Source organism: Nannobrachium achirus, assembly GCF_963921795.1.
Source record: "Nannobrachium achirus genome assembly, chromosome: 2".
Classification (NCBI taxonomy): Eukaryota; Metazoa; Chordata; class Actinopteri; order Myctophiformes; family Myctophidae; genus Nannobrachium; species Nannobrachium achirus.
The window spans coordinates 62,466,636-62,479,495 of NC_137811.1; the positions used below are offsets into that span (position 1 = coordinate 62,466,636).

General features: G+C 44.3%; 1 protein-coding gene across 1 annotated transcript in view; it reads left to right on the forward strand.

Moving 5' to 3' along the window:
* Positions 1–12,860, forward strand: part of chd4b (chromodomain helicase DNA binding protein 4b) — a 42,640-nt gene that overhangs the window by 9,819 nt on the left and 19,961 nt on the right. Inside the window, exons 9-20 of the mRNA XM_080750483.1 lie at positions 147–270; positions 552–724; positions 2,627–2,881; positions 3,739–3,942; positions 4,279–4,490; positions 7,101–7,232; positions 7,959–8,058; positions 8,563–8,754; positions 9,378–9,578; positions 10,269–10,406; positions 11,382–11,503; positions 12,158–12,331. Coding sequence (XP_080606609.1) covers positions 147–270; positions 552–724; positions 2,627–2,881; positions 3,739–3,942; positions 4,279–4,490; positions 7,101–7,232; positions 7,959–8,058; positions 8,563–8,754; positions 9,378–9,578; positions 10,269–10,406; positions 11,382–11,503; positions 12,158–12,331 — 2,027 coding nt within the window. The remainder of the gene's footprint in view (positions 1–146; positions 271–551; positions 725–2,626; positions 2,882–3,738; positions 3,943–4,278; positions 4,491–7,100; positions 7,233–7,958; positions 8,059–8,562; positions 8,755–9,377; positions 9,579–10,268; positions 10,407–11,381; positions 11,504–12,157; positions 12,332–12,860) is intronic.

Genomic DNA, 12,860 nt, shown 5'->3' on the forward strand with positions numbered 1-12,860 from the left:
AGACAGTTCAGAATCATTAGCCATTATCACAGTCAAGATAAACGGGGAAGTGAGGTTAAGAGTTTAAACAGGAGGATGTATGAGACGCGAACAAAATACTGAACACCATCAAAGATTGTCACCATTCTCACCATCCTTTCTGACAGAGTGACGACGACGAGCCAGATGCAGACAGCGACTTTGATGACGGGAGCTTCTCCGTGTCGGACGGCTCCAACCGCAGCAACCGCTCCAAGAAGAAGCCCAAAAGTGCCAAGAAGAAGAAGAAAGGTTGTAATGAAATAAATAAACTCCTCAAATCTAATCACATATCTGCACGCACATACTAAACACATATGTTTCTTTGGACTCGCACATGATACAAGAGTCCCACACACCGGTTGTGTGTGGGTCTTGCATTTACGAACGGTCTCTTGACCACTCAAACCGGCTATATATACTTGTAGATCTATTATTTCTTTTGCCAAATGTTTGCCCTGGAATAGGGACGCTAGGGTCCATGTGGTCAGAATGACTAATCCGTGTCACATTCAAATGTTTCCTACGTTCAGTGGAGACAGAAGAGGGCGACGGCTATGAGACGGACCACCAGGACTACTGCGAGGTGTGCCAGCAGGGCGGGGAGATCATCCTGTGTGACACCTGTCCTCGGGCGTACCACATGGTGTGTCTGGACCCAGACATGGAGAAGGCCCCTGAGGGCAAATGGAGCTGCCCGCATTGTGTGAGTTCCCTAAACCCAATTATTCATGTTTTGTTGTATGTTTTATCACCTCAGAAGCTTACATAGGGCTTTAAACACACACGCAGAGTCGCAGACACACACACACACACACACACACACACACACACACACACACACACACACACACACACACACACACACACACGACACGCTAATGAAGCCTATTAGTCAAAGCAGGGAAATAGTTGGCCTGCATAAAAGGTATCTGCTTCTGGGATATTTGTCAATGAAAGAGCGTGACTTGTATAATATGACCCGCGCTTGTAGTGGGTCATTATAATAATCTGTTTTTATGTGGCGTAATTGATAATCCATGTGAGAGGTTCTCGCTATAATTGGAAGTTAATTGGAGTACCGGTAGTTAATTTGGGCATTGGACTGTAAAGTTTTGTTTTATTATTTGAATGTGTAAAAAAAAAAGCTCAGGTCACAGTGCTAAGCCAGTGGTATCTCCCAGTAAAGTCATCAGGCCATGCTGTCATTAGTAGCGGATGTGTTTATTTTTGTTCACCGTCATGATATAACTGAGCTGTATTTAACATAACATGGAGCAAGCATCCTCCTGAGGACAAGTAATAGTTCTCTAGTGATTGACACTGAATACAATTGAGTTGGGTCAAGATGGGTAGTGTTAAGAAGAAATCATTTTTAGATTAAATGCCCCGTAGTCTGAGATGGTAATTGGCGTTAACCACTTGAACCCTACAGTATATACTTAGTTGACCGGAGTACACCAGGGCTCTATACTAGGCCCACTCCTTTATTCTTTGCCGGAAATAGCTGATATACAAGCCCAGAACGCATCGCAGCGCAACGCAACTCTTGATCTTGAAGATCTCTGTAGATCTTTTCACAGAATGTTTGTTCCATGTTAGGGACTCAAGGATAAACAGTATGGGTGCTTTTCGACCGGTTCTGGTTCTTTCTCCCGCCTATGGGATGAACCAGAGGTGAGCTTTTCCACCGAGAACCGAGTTGGTTCCGAACCGGTTCGGAACGGGAACCACAAAATCCTTGGTTCCTCTGGTTCAATCTGGTGGAAATGCAAGCCGGTTTGTGGCCGGTTCGCAAGAATGAACCAAGGTTCCAAGAAAGTTGAACGGCACTGGTTCTTGAACCAAGGTTCTTTTGGTGGAAAAGGCCCCTATGTGGTCAATTGTAAATTTGACCTTTTTTGTTTGTGGGGGGGTATTCTACATGTGCCCTCTTTAGCTCTTTGTCCTTCACTGCTATACCCCCCCACCCCCCCACCCCACCCCACCCCATTCCCGACTCATGTTCCAGTCTCCCATTCCGAACCACACGGCTTGCTCTCTTTCTCTCTCCCCCCCCCCCCCCATCTTCCCCCACCCCCCATTTCCTCTCCTCTACCCTCCCCTTAGCGCCCATTCCATTTCTGCGGTACGTGCACGCCCATGCATGCATGCGCGCACACGTGCACGCGTGCCTGCTCTGTTCCCCTCCCCCCCTCCCCGGTGCTTTTGAAACCTCCTCGCACCAGCAGCTCCCTCTCCCTCCCTCCCCTTCTCTCTCTCACGCGCGCGCGTGCTCCGTTCCGCATACCTTCCCACCCACCCACCCACCCCCGGCTCCACACACACACACAACGCCCTCTCTCCTTGTTTCAATTGCTGCTGTGACTGTCGGCATGTCTGTTAAACGGGTCCAAAAAAAACGTCTGGGAAATGACCAAACTTTCAGATTATTATTTGAATTCAAAATGACAGTTTTGAGATGTAAAGTGTCTCTACATCACAATGTATTGTCTTCAGTGAGGTTTCAAGATTTCTTTAGAGGCACAAGAGTATTTCAGCTAAGCAAACCGCCACCTTTCTCTCTTTTCCCGTCTCTTGTCTTACATGGTATACCTTCCTCCTCCAGGAGAAGGAAGGCATCCAGTGGGAAGCCAGAGACGAGCTGCTGTCCGAAGGCGAGGCCGAGGATGAGGACGAGAGGGGAGGCGACGAGGCCGGCGTGGAGGAGGAGGACGATCACCACATCGAGTTCTGCCGGGTGTGCAAGGACGGAGGGGAGCTGCTGTGTTGTGACACCTGCCCCTCCTCCTACCACATCCACTGCCTCAACCCCCCCCTCCCCGAAATCCCCAACGGAGAGTGGATCTGCCCCCGCTGCACGGTGAGAGATGTGCACTGGGGCGTGCAAGACTCTAGCGTGCGGCTGTGTGCGCATGTGGGTGTCTGTGTGTGTGGTGGGTGGGTGCCAGTGTGCGTGTGTGCGTGAGCTTGAATGTGCAGTATCTTAATGTGTTTGCCTTTGAGCCTGCGTGCGAGTGTGGGGGCTGCGTATTTGCACGTCTCTGTGCGCATGAGTGAGCGCTTGTGTGTGCGCGCGCGTGACGTGTGTGAGCCTTGTATGCCTGTGCGTGTTGGAGAGTGCATGTGGCTTGCAGATTTTCATCTCACGCACGTTCGTGCAGGAGATAAAGAGAAAAAAAAGACAGAGCCTTTCCCTGTGTGTGTGGGTGGGAAAACCTGCATGATTTAATCTGTACGTATGCTATACATTGAGGTCCTTATTTCCCAATCTGCTGATAATGCCAGAGCAGTGTATATGTGTCAGTGTATAAGTCAGTGTCATGTCCTGTGTTTACCCTTCAGAAGACTGGTGCACATTCCCAGCAGCATTGGTTGATTTGCCATGAACAGCCAATGATTTTTTTAATCTGACACTTAATATTGATTTTCAAAGTGAGGTGAAAAAAACACAAAGATCAAATATATTCTCATTGTTGTGTTCAGTATTCAGAAGCTAAACTAGATAAAGATAAGATACCTTATTGATCCCCGTAGGAAATAAATGACAACGCCGGCACTGAAGAATAGGATACAACTACAGTAAGAATACAATAGAAGATCGAAATACGATATTAACAAAACGATAAAAATGAATACACAAAAGCTCTATAGAAATCTCTGGTATGTATTCTCAGTCTGATTATACACTCAACCTGGCTGTCCTTCTTGGCCATGCAGTGCCCGGGGATGAAGGCCAAAGTTCAGAAGGTTCTGACATGGCGATGGGGGGAGCCTCCGGCCCCTACGCCCGTCCCCCGGCCCGAGGACCTGCCGGCCGATGCCCCAGACCCCCCACCTCTGGTAGGACGCAGGGAGAGGGAGTTCTTTGTCAAGTGGTGCAACCTCTCCTACTGGCATTGCTCCTGGGTGCAGGAGCTACAGGTAACACACACACACATGCACACACACACACACACACACACACACACACACACACACACACACACACACACACACACACACACACACACACTGATTATTGGATCTGTAGTCGTGGTTGCAGTCTCATAGCCTGGATGGACTTGGAATTGTCACAAACATTGTGAAAATAGAAGATCTGCCAGGTCTATTAACAAACCATACAATTGGGCATTTATTTATGAAAAATATAAATATAGAGATAAAAGTGTTCCACCCAACAGCGACAATATACAGTACAGTTTATCAGGTGTTAGGATTGAGATTAATTTAACCGCTGACCATTCTCTCCTGCCCCAGCTGGAGCTGAACTGCCAGGTGATGTTCAGGAACTACCAGCGGAAGACGGACATGGACGAGCCCCCGCTGGTGGACTTTACTGGGGAGGGAGACGACGACAAGAGCACCAAGAGGAAGAACAAAGACCCACTGTACGTCCACATGGAGGCCGAGTTCTACCGCTACGGAGTCAAGATGGAGTGGCTGATGATCCACCGCATTCTGAACCACAGGTGAACCACGCACACACACACACACACACACACACACACACACACACACACACACACACACACACACACACACACACTAGTGATGGGCTAGTGATTTTTATGGACCGCGGGCCCCCGCAATTTTAATAATCTGACCCAGCCCAGCCCAACCCGCAACAACGCATCAATTTTCACAGCCCAGCTCAGCCCGCGGCCCGCCGTCATTAAATACATGTCAAATACGTCTTTGAATGTGGATTTTTAAGGCAGCTGTGCAAAAACAGAAAGGAGAAACTTTGAGCATTGATTTAGAGCACATAGCCTAACAGTGCAGTGCAAGAGAGCCATACAAAAATATCGTTCGAACATTTAAAAGCAATGAACCGTTAATTAGCTACATGACGGCATGACGAGTGACGACATGCATGCTTATTTTAATTGATAACACTCCTGTATGAGTATGACTATACAGTATACACACGAAACACAACTACTGTATCACAGAGAGATGAGGATCGAGTCACAAGCCTATTAGTCACTGGCGCACCGCGCCGAGACACAATTAACTCGGCGTAATTTGTTGAGAAAATATTATTTCCTACAATCTATGCTCTCACCGCAGCACGACAGCATCCAACCTGCAAAAGGTAATTAACCAGCTCCTTACCTATATCTGCTGCGGAGGTGCAAAGTTTATCAAACTTTCAAAGGGTGTACGTTGTTTAAGTCAAAGGAGCATTGTTTTCATATCATAATATGAACTTTAGTTTAGTCAAAAGCTTGTACAATCCAAACTGGTCCACACGTGAGTTGTTCTGGGTTCTGTTTACATCAAGCTGAAGATAGGCTGTGTCAAGTAGCCAAAAACTAACAAAGCAGAAGCACTTCCTCCCAAGCGGTGGATTTCAAAATAAGATAGTTAAACTCCCATAATATGATTAGGCAACGGTTTTATTTTCAAGTCTACTTACAGGAAGTAATGGACTTAATTAGAATTACATGACACAGACCAGTTTGGCTGACGAGCATAGAAGGACACTTGGTGCGCATTATAGACCGAACGAGACCGCCTCAACCCGCCCCGCCAATAAAGTGTACATTTCTTGGCCCAGCTCAACCCGGCCCGCGGGCTGACCGTGGGGGACCGCGGTCGCTGGCCGCACCGCGCATCACTAACACACACACACACACACACACACACACACACACACACACACACACACACACACACACACACACACACACAATGTTTAACCACTTTAAACCTGACTAGCCTACAGCCCCCTGCGGGGGCCTGGCCCCTTTGTGTGTGTGCCTGTTAGTCCCCCTTGGTGTGAAGCAGACAGTGATTTTGCTCTCTCTGGAACTGCACCCGGACTGGGAGTGTGCTGCTTGGTGACGCCCATTTGTGATGTAATTCGCATCACAGGACAAAGCCGCCTACAGGCCAAAATTTGGGAAAATATTTTAAACATTTGGGGATTATGAGAAGTAGAGACACATCTGAAGGTGATAAAGTTGATGTTGGGCAAGGTACATGCGTTATTGATTTTTGTATTATGTTTTTTAGACAATTGAGCAACTGCTGAACGTGGAGTTACAGATGGAAACACACACACACACACACACACACGGGGCGATTCTAATTAAGGTAGTCCCCCTTGGTGTGAAGCAGACAGTGATTTTGCTCTCTCTGGAACTGCCCCCGGACTGGGAGTGTGCTGCTTGGTGACGCCCATTTGTGATGTAATTCGCATCACAGGACAAAGCCGCCTACAGGCCAAAATTTGGGAAAATATTTTAAACATTTGGGGATTATGAGAAGTAGAGACACATCTGAAGGTGATAAAGTTGATGTTGGGCAAGGTACATGCGTTATTGATTTTTGTATTATGTTTTTTAGACAATTGAGCAACTGCTGAACGTGGAGTTACAGATGGAAACACACACACACACACACACACGGGGCGATTCTAATTAAGGTTGTGGGATGTCTCTATTTTGGGACATGGTCCCTATTTTGGGAAATTTTACATCTTCAAACGTGTTTTGGATCACCTTGTAGATCGTCTAGTTTCACTATATATTTGTTTAACGAAACTTTGCAATACCCAGAGGCTATGGATATTTGGGACTCCTTGGCATGGATAATTTTGAGAACCCCTAAATGTAGAACTATTGTGTGCCCCCTATTTTAGCTCTGCAAGAAATCTGAGTGATTTGTTTCCGTGCCAGACAGTACGGGTACATGTAGGTTAAACCACTTGAACCACTTGAACCCTATATACTGTATTAGTTGGCTGGAGTCCCCCATGGGTCTATACTAGGCCCCCTTCTGTTCTCATTCTACAATAAATATATTTGCTGAATGTTCACCTCAGAATAGATTACATAAGGGTTCGTGTGTTTAGAATAACCAGGGTGTTAACTACTTACTTACACTATCTCTGTAGACAGTTAGGCCTATATTTATCTTTCTATACTACAATTCGGACTGTTTGCACACTAACGCTACTTCATTCCAGGGTGAATCTCCCTCTTAGTGCGGGTCAATGAACAGAGCCACTGGACGAGAACAGTTTAATTAGTTGTGTCCAGGTTGTAATTAAAGCCATGTTGTTGTTCTCTCAGCATTGATAAGAAGAGCAACGTGCACTACCTGATCAAGTGGAGGGACCTGCCTTACGACCAGGCCTCCTGGGAGGGCGAAGACATGGATATCCCTGAGTTTGACGTTTACAAGCAGACATACTGGAATCACAGGTACATGCATTCTTCTTCTTTTTTTTAACTCCTTATTTTTTCAGAGATTTTAAAGATTTTTTAACCATACAATACAAGTAAGACAACATGTAAAGAAGACAAAGTAAATAGAAGAACATTAAATAAATAAATAAATAAAAGAGGTCATGGGACATCTGGCACAGTTGTCAGGGGATTATGTTTACAGGATTGATATATATATAACATGTAGGATATCATCAACCTTCATAAGGAGTTGGAAATCCAAATTACTTAGCCATTTCTCCCATCTCCTTTCTCCCAATTCTTTTTGGAGTCTCAGAGAATAGGTCAGGTACATGCATTCTAACAGCATGCAAGCACAACGATAAAAACCTCCGTGTGAACAAGTAATCCTGCATATCCACTATTCATATTCTTCGAATAAAAGTGAAAAGTATATTGTTGTGAACAGCAACATGCGTATCAGATGCCAAACTACAATACAAACATTCTAAAGATCCAAAACCAATAATGAATATTAAAAGCGCAATCATAACATGATATTAGTCGAACTGGATAGCGATGCAACACAATGTTCTGTATGTCATTCTGTCTGCAAATCTGTCCACCAGAGGGTGCTGAAAATGCCAAAATGAACTCAGGCTGAAACACTGTTATGTGGCTCAGCTACACATACCTCTAGGTTGCTTTTGTTATTGCATTGCCCACATTATTTTTTTCTTAACCTCTCTTTTCCTCTGTCAGAGAGCTGATGATGGGTGATGAGGGCAAACCTAGCAAGAAGCTAAAGAAGCTGGTCAAAGTCAAGAAGCTGGAGAAACCCCCGGCGAACCCAATAACTGATGTAAGACTGGTTCTGAAATATCAATGTAAACTTTCAGTAGAGACAAAATAAAGACTAGATCTGAAACATTCCTGCTGCTGCACTAAATGCTAGAGCCCAGAAAAGATCTGAAATCACAAATTGGAATTCATATGTGACTGCAAGAGTAGTGTCTGTATGTTTCCGCCCCACAAATCTATGCTGATATTTTGTCATTACTTCTGTGCAAAGAATTTAAGTTTCAGTTTTTATTACAAATGAAGGGTAATGTCCTTTCCTGGCTTCAAGGGTTAGGGTCGGTTCATGAGATTGTTATTTCTCAGAGGGAATGATAATAATTTCATTGCACTCTATATATATATACAGTATATACAGACATAACAGCATGGCTTTAAATCCAGCTAACCTCCTGTTTCGCAAATACTCCTCTCTCTCTCTCTCTCCGTTGTCCTATCTGCGCCTCTCTTGACTGTCAACATAAAACAGACATAGCTTTAAAACGACATGTTTCTCTCTCTTCTCCAGCCCACCATCAAGTTTGACCGTCAGCCCGACTACCTGGAAACCACAGGAGGGACCCTGCATCCGTACCAGCTGGAGGGTCTCAACTGGCTGAGGTTCTCCTGGGCTCAGGCCACAGACACCATCCTAGCAGACGAGATGGGTCTGGGGAAGACGGTGCAGACCGCTGTCTTTCTCTACTCACTGTATAAGGAGGTATGGAGCTGCGGGTTGTCAATGTGTGTATGCAGCGGATTCGCTGGCTTCCTGCCACTAAAGCAGTATTTCTCAGCCCTTTTCATTTCAAGGACTCCTAGTTTGATATGTGCAGTAGGCCACAAACCCCCGTTTGATAATTGATAACAATACCATTCAAGTATCCTTGGTATCCCAGTATTCATTAGTTGGTGTATCGATAAAACATAACAGTAATTCATACTAGAATAACTAGAACCCAACACATTTTCTTTTTTTAAGATTTGTTTTGGGGCTTTTATGCCTTTATTGATAGGACAGTAGACTGACATTAAATGGAGAGAGAGGTGGAGGGTGACACAAAGCAAAAGTAGTCGGGATCGACACATTTTGTATCATTTATTGTTCTTTACTTCCTATTTACCAGGATTAAGGCAAATGTTCCTGGAATCCATTATAAAACATTGCTGCGTTGTGAGCTTGTAGATAAGCTAGTGTAAAGAAAGGTTTTACTTAAACATTTTTTTGTGTTGCAAGTGTTGCAACGACATGACCAAAATAGGAAGCCATGGTGAAAGTGGTTAAAACAACAACAATTCAGACCATCCACACCTAACGCCGCGTGTCCTCTGACCCCGCTTCAGGGTCACTCCAAGGGTCCGTTCCTGGTGAGCGCTCCCCTGTCCACCATCATCAACTGGGAGAGGGAGTTTGAGCTGTGGGCCCCCGACATGTACGTGGTGACCTATGTGGGGGACAAGGACAGCAGGGCGGTCATCAGGGAGAACGAGTTCTCCTTCGAGGACAACGCCATCCGAGGAGGGAAAAAGGCCTCCAAGATGAAGGTAACCCCAAGATCACATTGAGGGTCTTTACTGTTTGTGTAGTTGATGCCTCGTTGGTGCTGAATAGAAATGTTGCTTATAGCTCTGTAATACTTAATGTCATGTAAACATGACATGACACAAACAACAGCACAAAAGAATATTTATTTGGCTGAATTTGTCGCATGCAGAAACACTCCTGGTGTGTACTTTGTAAGGACCTTTAATTCTATAATGCATTTATATTGTTGTAAATTTAATATATGCAGTCATCATTACCCAGTATAGCTACAGTACATTCATATACTAAACTGGCATTTTGAAGGAAATGGTTAGATTTATTTTGTGCAATCATATTAAAGCTGCGATCTGTAACTTTCATGTCCTACTCAGAATTTGAACCCAGGTACCCGCAAATGTTTTCTGTTGAACTATCCATTTGAGTTTCATGCTATACCTCTGTCAACCAGCAGTGGTCCTACCAGACCACAAGAGTTACATTTGTTAATAGAAGAGCAGGGAGACCAACTCCAACCATTGCAAGTTGTGTTAGTTTAACGTTTCATACAGTGAAACAAAGAGTTTTGGATAGCAGCTTAACCACTTGAAGCCTATACACGTTTGTGTATTAGGCTTCATACGTTTGTGCGAGAATAGGGACACAAGTGATTATGACCAAAATGTGACTCCCTCTTTCTTTGGACTTTACAGAAAGACTCTACGGTCAAGTTTCACGTCCTGCTGACCTCCTACGAGCTGATAACCATAGACCAAGCTGTGCTGGGCTCCATCGACTGGGCCTGTCTGGTTGTAGATGAGGCCCACAGACTCAAGAACAACCAGTCCAAGGTGTGAAACATGCACATGCATGCATGCACGCACGCACGCACCCCCGCACGCACGCACACACACACGCACGCATGCACAGCATTAACAACTTTAGCCCTGACATCCCTGTTTCAGCATGTCATTTTAGGCAGACCTTTTGAAAAATGTTTGCATCACTGTGTTGTATTAGATCATCTATTTTTGAAAACATTTTGAAAGAACATGAAAATATCTTTTAAAATGTAAAATGGCTTTTTTTAATGAAGTACAGTAAATAGGATATATTTATGCAACTGCAAAGGTGAAAGTTGCAACGGAAGTAGCGGGAGTCTAGAGAGACTGTTAGAGCTGTTGTGATGATTGTAAAGTGTCTATCTATACTTTTTTTTCTGTATTATGCTACTTATAAAGGCTCACACAAATAGTCGATCTACAAGCTCAAAACATCTCTTGTTGTCTACTTCGCGTTTTGTGTGTTTTATAGATCAACTATTTTTTTTTTTTAATGAGGGGGAAAGGGCACCAAGTGTCGACCCCTGGGGGAACCCAGCCAATGAATTGTATTATTACTAGAGGGTCGCGGCCCTTCGGGCCGCTCACATCTAGTTAAAAAAAAATAAAAATAAAAAACGTTAAAAAAAAAAAAAAAATTGGGGGGGGGGGAACTATTGTGGCGGAACTATTGTGCCGCAGCGCACGTTTCCGGTCGGACATATTTGACCGGCGGACTATTTTATACAGAGGCAAAATATGAGGGTAATAACGAATACAACTGTATACAGAGGTTTGGAAACGACATCTTGCAAAGGTGACATGGGTGTTTGAATTTTTAAGCTATATTTAGTACATATGTAGTACATCTTGGCCAAGTGGTTTGGTATTTAAGTTAGCGATACATGACCCGGAAGTAGATCACTTACTCTTTTGTAATATAAAGATTGGGTCTAAGTGGTTTGTATCTGTCTGTCTCTTGTCTCTCTCTCCATCTGTGGTCAGTTCTTCCGTATCTTGAACAACTACCCCCTGCAGCACAAACTGCTGTTGACAGGAACGCCTCTCCAGAACAACCTGGAGGAACTTTTCCACCTGCTCAACTTCCTCACTCCAGTGAGATTCAAGTCAGTATGCTCTGCCCTCCCTGCCTCTTCACATCACACATGCTTACATTACCATCACCTTTTTATAAAGGAATCGTTCAACCAAAAATGACAAATCTCTTATTGTCTATTCTCTCTCATGCCATTTGAAACCTGTTTGTGTGCAAATGAAGTCGTCTGAAATTAAATAACGGCACTATGAAAATATGAAAAAGTATGAAAATACATTTAAATTATTTTACTGTAGATACCGGCGCAGATCTGAGGGCAGGAGTCACCTTACGATGATTGGGAATGGTCGGGTGTTGATAAAACTGAAACTGGCATGAGAGTGAGAAGATAATGACAGATTTTACGTTTGGGTGAACTATTTATTTAATGCTTAGACTTAAGATGTGATATGAAATGAGCTATTTTCCTATACGGTATGCTACACAAAAGTCTCAACATTCAGTTTAACATGATTATGCAAATATTTTAAAAAAGCACACGTTTGTCCTTGACCGTTTGTACACCTACCCAAAATTGTCGACCAACGAGTGGCTGCAATGGTGTATTATTTTAAACATTTTCAGACCGATAACAAAACCTGCATCGGTCTCTTGTGTGCAAGGGCCTTTAGTCGTGTGCCCCTGCCTGCCCCTAGTTCTCATTATTTCCGCTCTCTGTCTGTAGCAACCTGGAGGGTTTCCTGGAGGAGTTTGCAGACATCGCTAAAGAGGACCAGATCAAGAAGCTCCATGACATGCTGGGACCCCACATGCTGAGGAGACTGAAGGCAGATGTGTTCAAACACATGCCGTCCAAGACTGAGCTCATCGTCCGAGTGGAGCTCAGCCCCATGCAGAAGTGAGTTCATAACGAGGGAAAGGGGTTTGGCAGGGCTGGTCGACTGATACCGTTGTTCTAAACCAGTGGTTTTAATTTGAAAGGAACCCTCATAAGTCTTAGGCTCCATTTGGGTCCATTTCTACTCTCTCAGAGTTACAGACCTGTAAGGATCTATTTAGAACCCCCACCCCAAGGAACCCTGGGGGTTCCCTGGACCCCGCTTTGAGAAACACTGTTAAAAGTGTGTTGGAAAATACCTTTCAAGAAATGTAAATGCTGCCCAGTTGCAAGATTCAATGTTGTATTCGCCATTGTATATATTGCTTTTTTCAGATCAGGATCCTCTAAATGTAATTAAGTGTCAGCGAGTCACTCTCCTCTGTACTTTACTTACTGAAACGGGTGATAAGAAAGTCGTTGATCTTATGATGGTGACCCATGCAAAAAACAGCCTTTTAGCAAGCTTGTAGATATACTATTTTCAGCTTTTTACACCATTGTATGACTAATTATAAATTTGATATAAGAGATTGACAGAATGGGATCA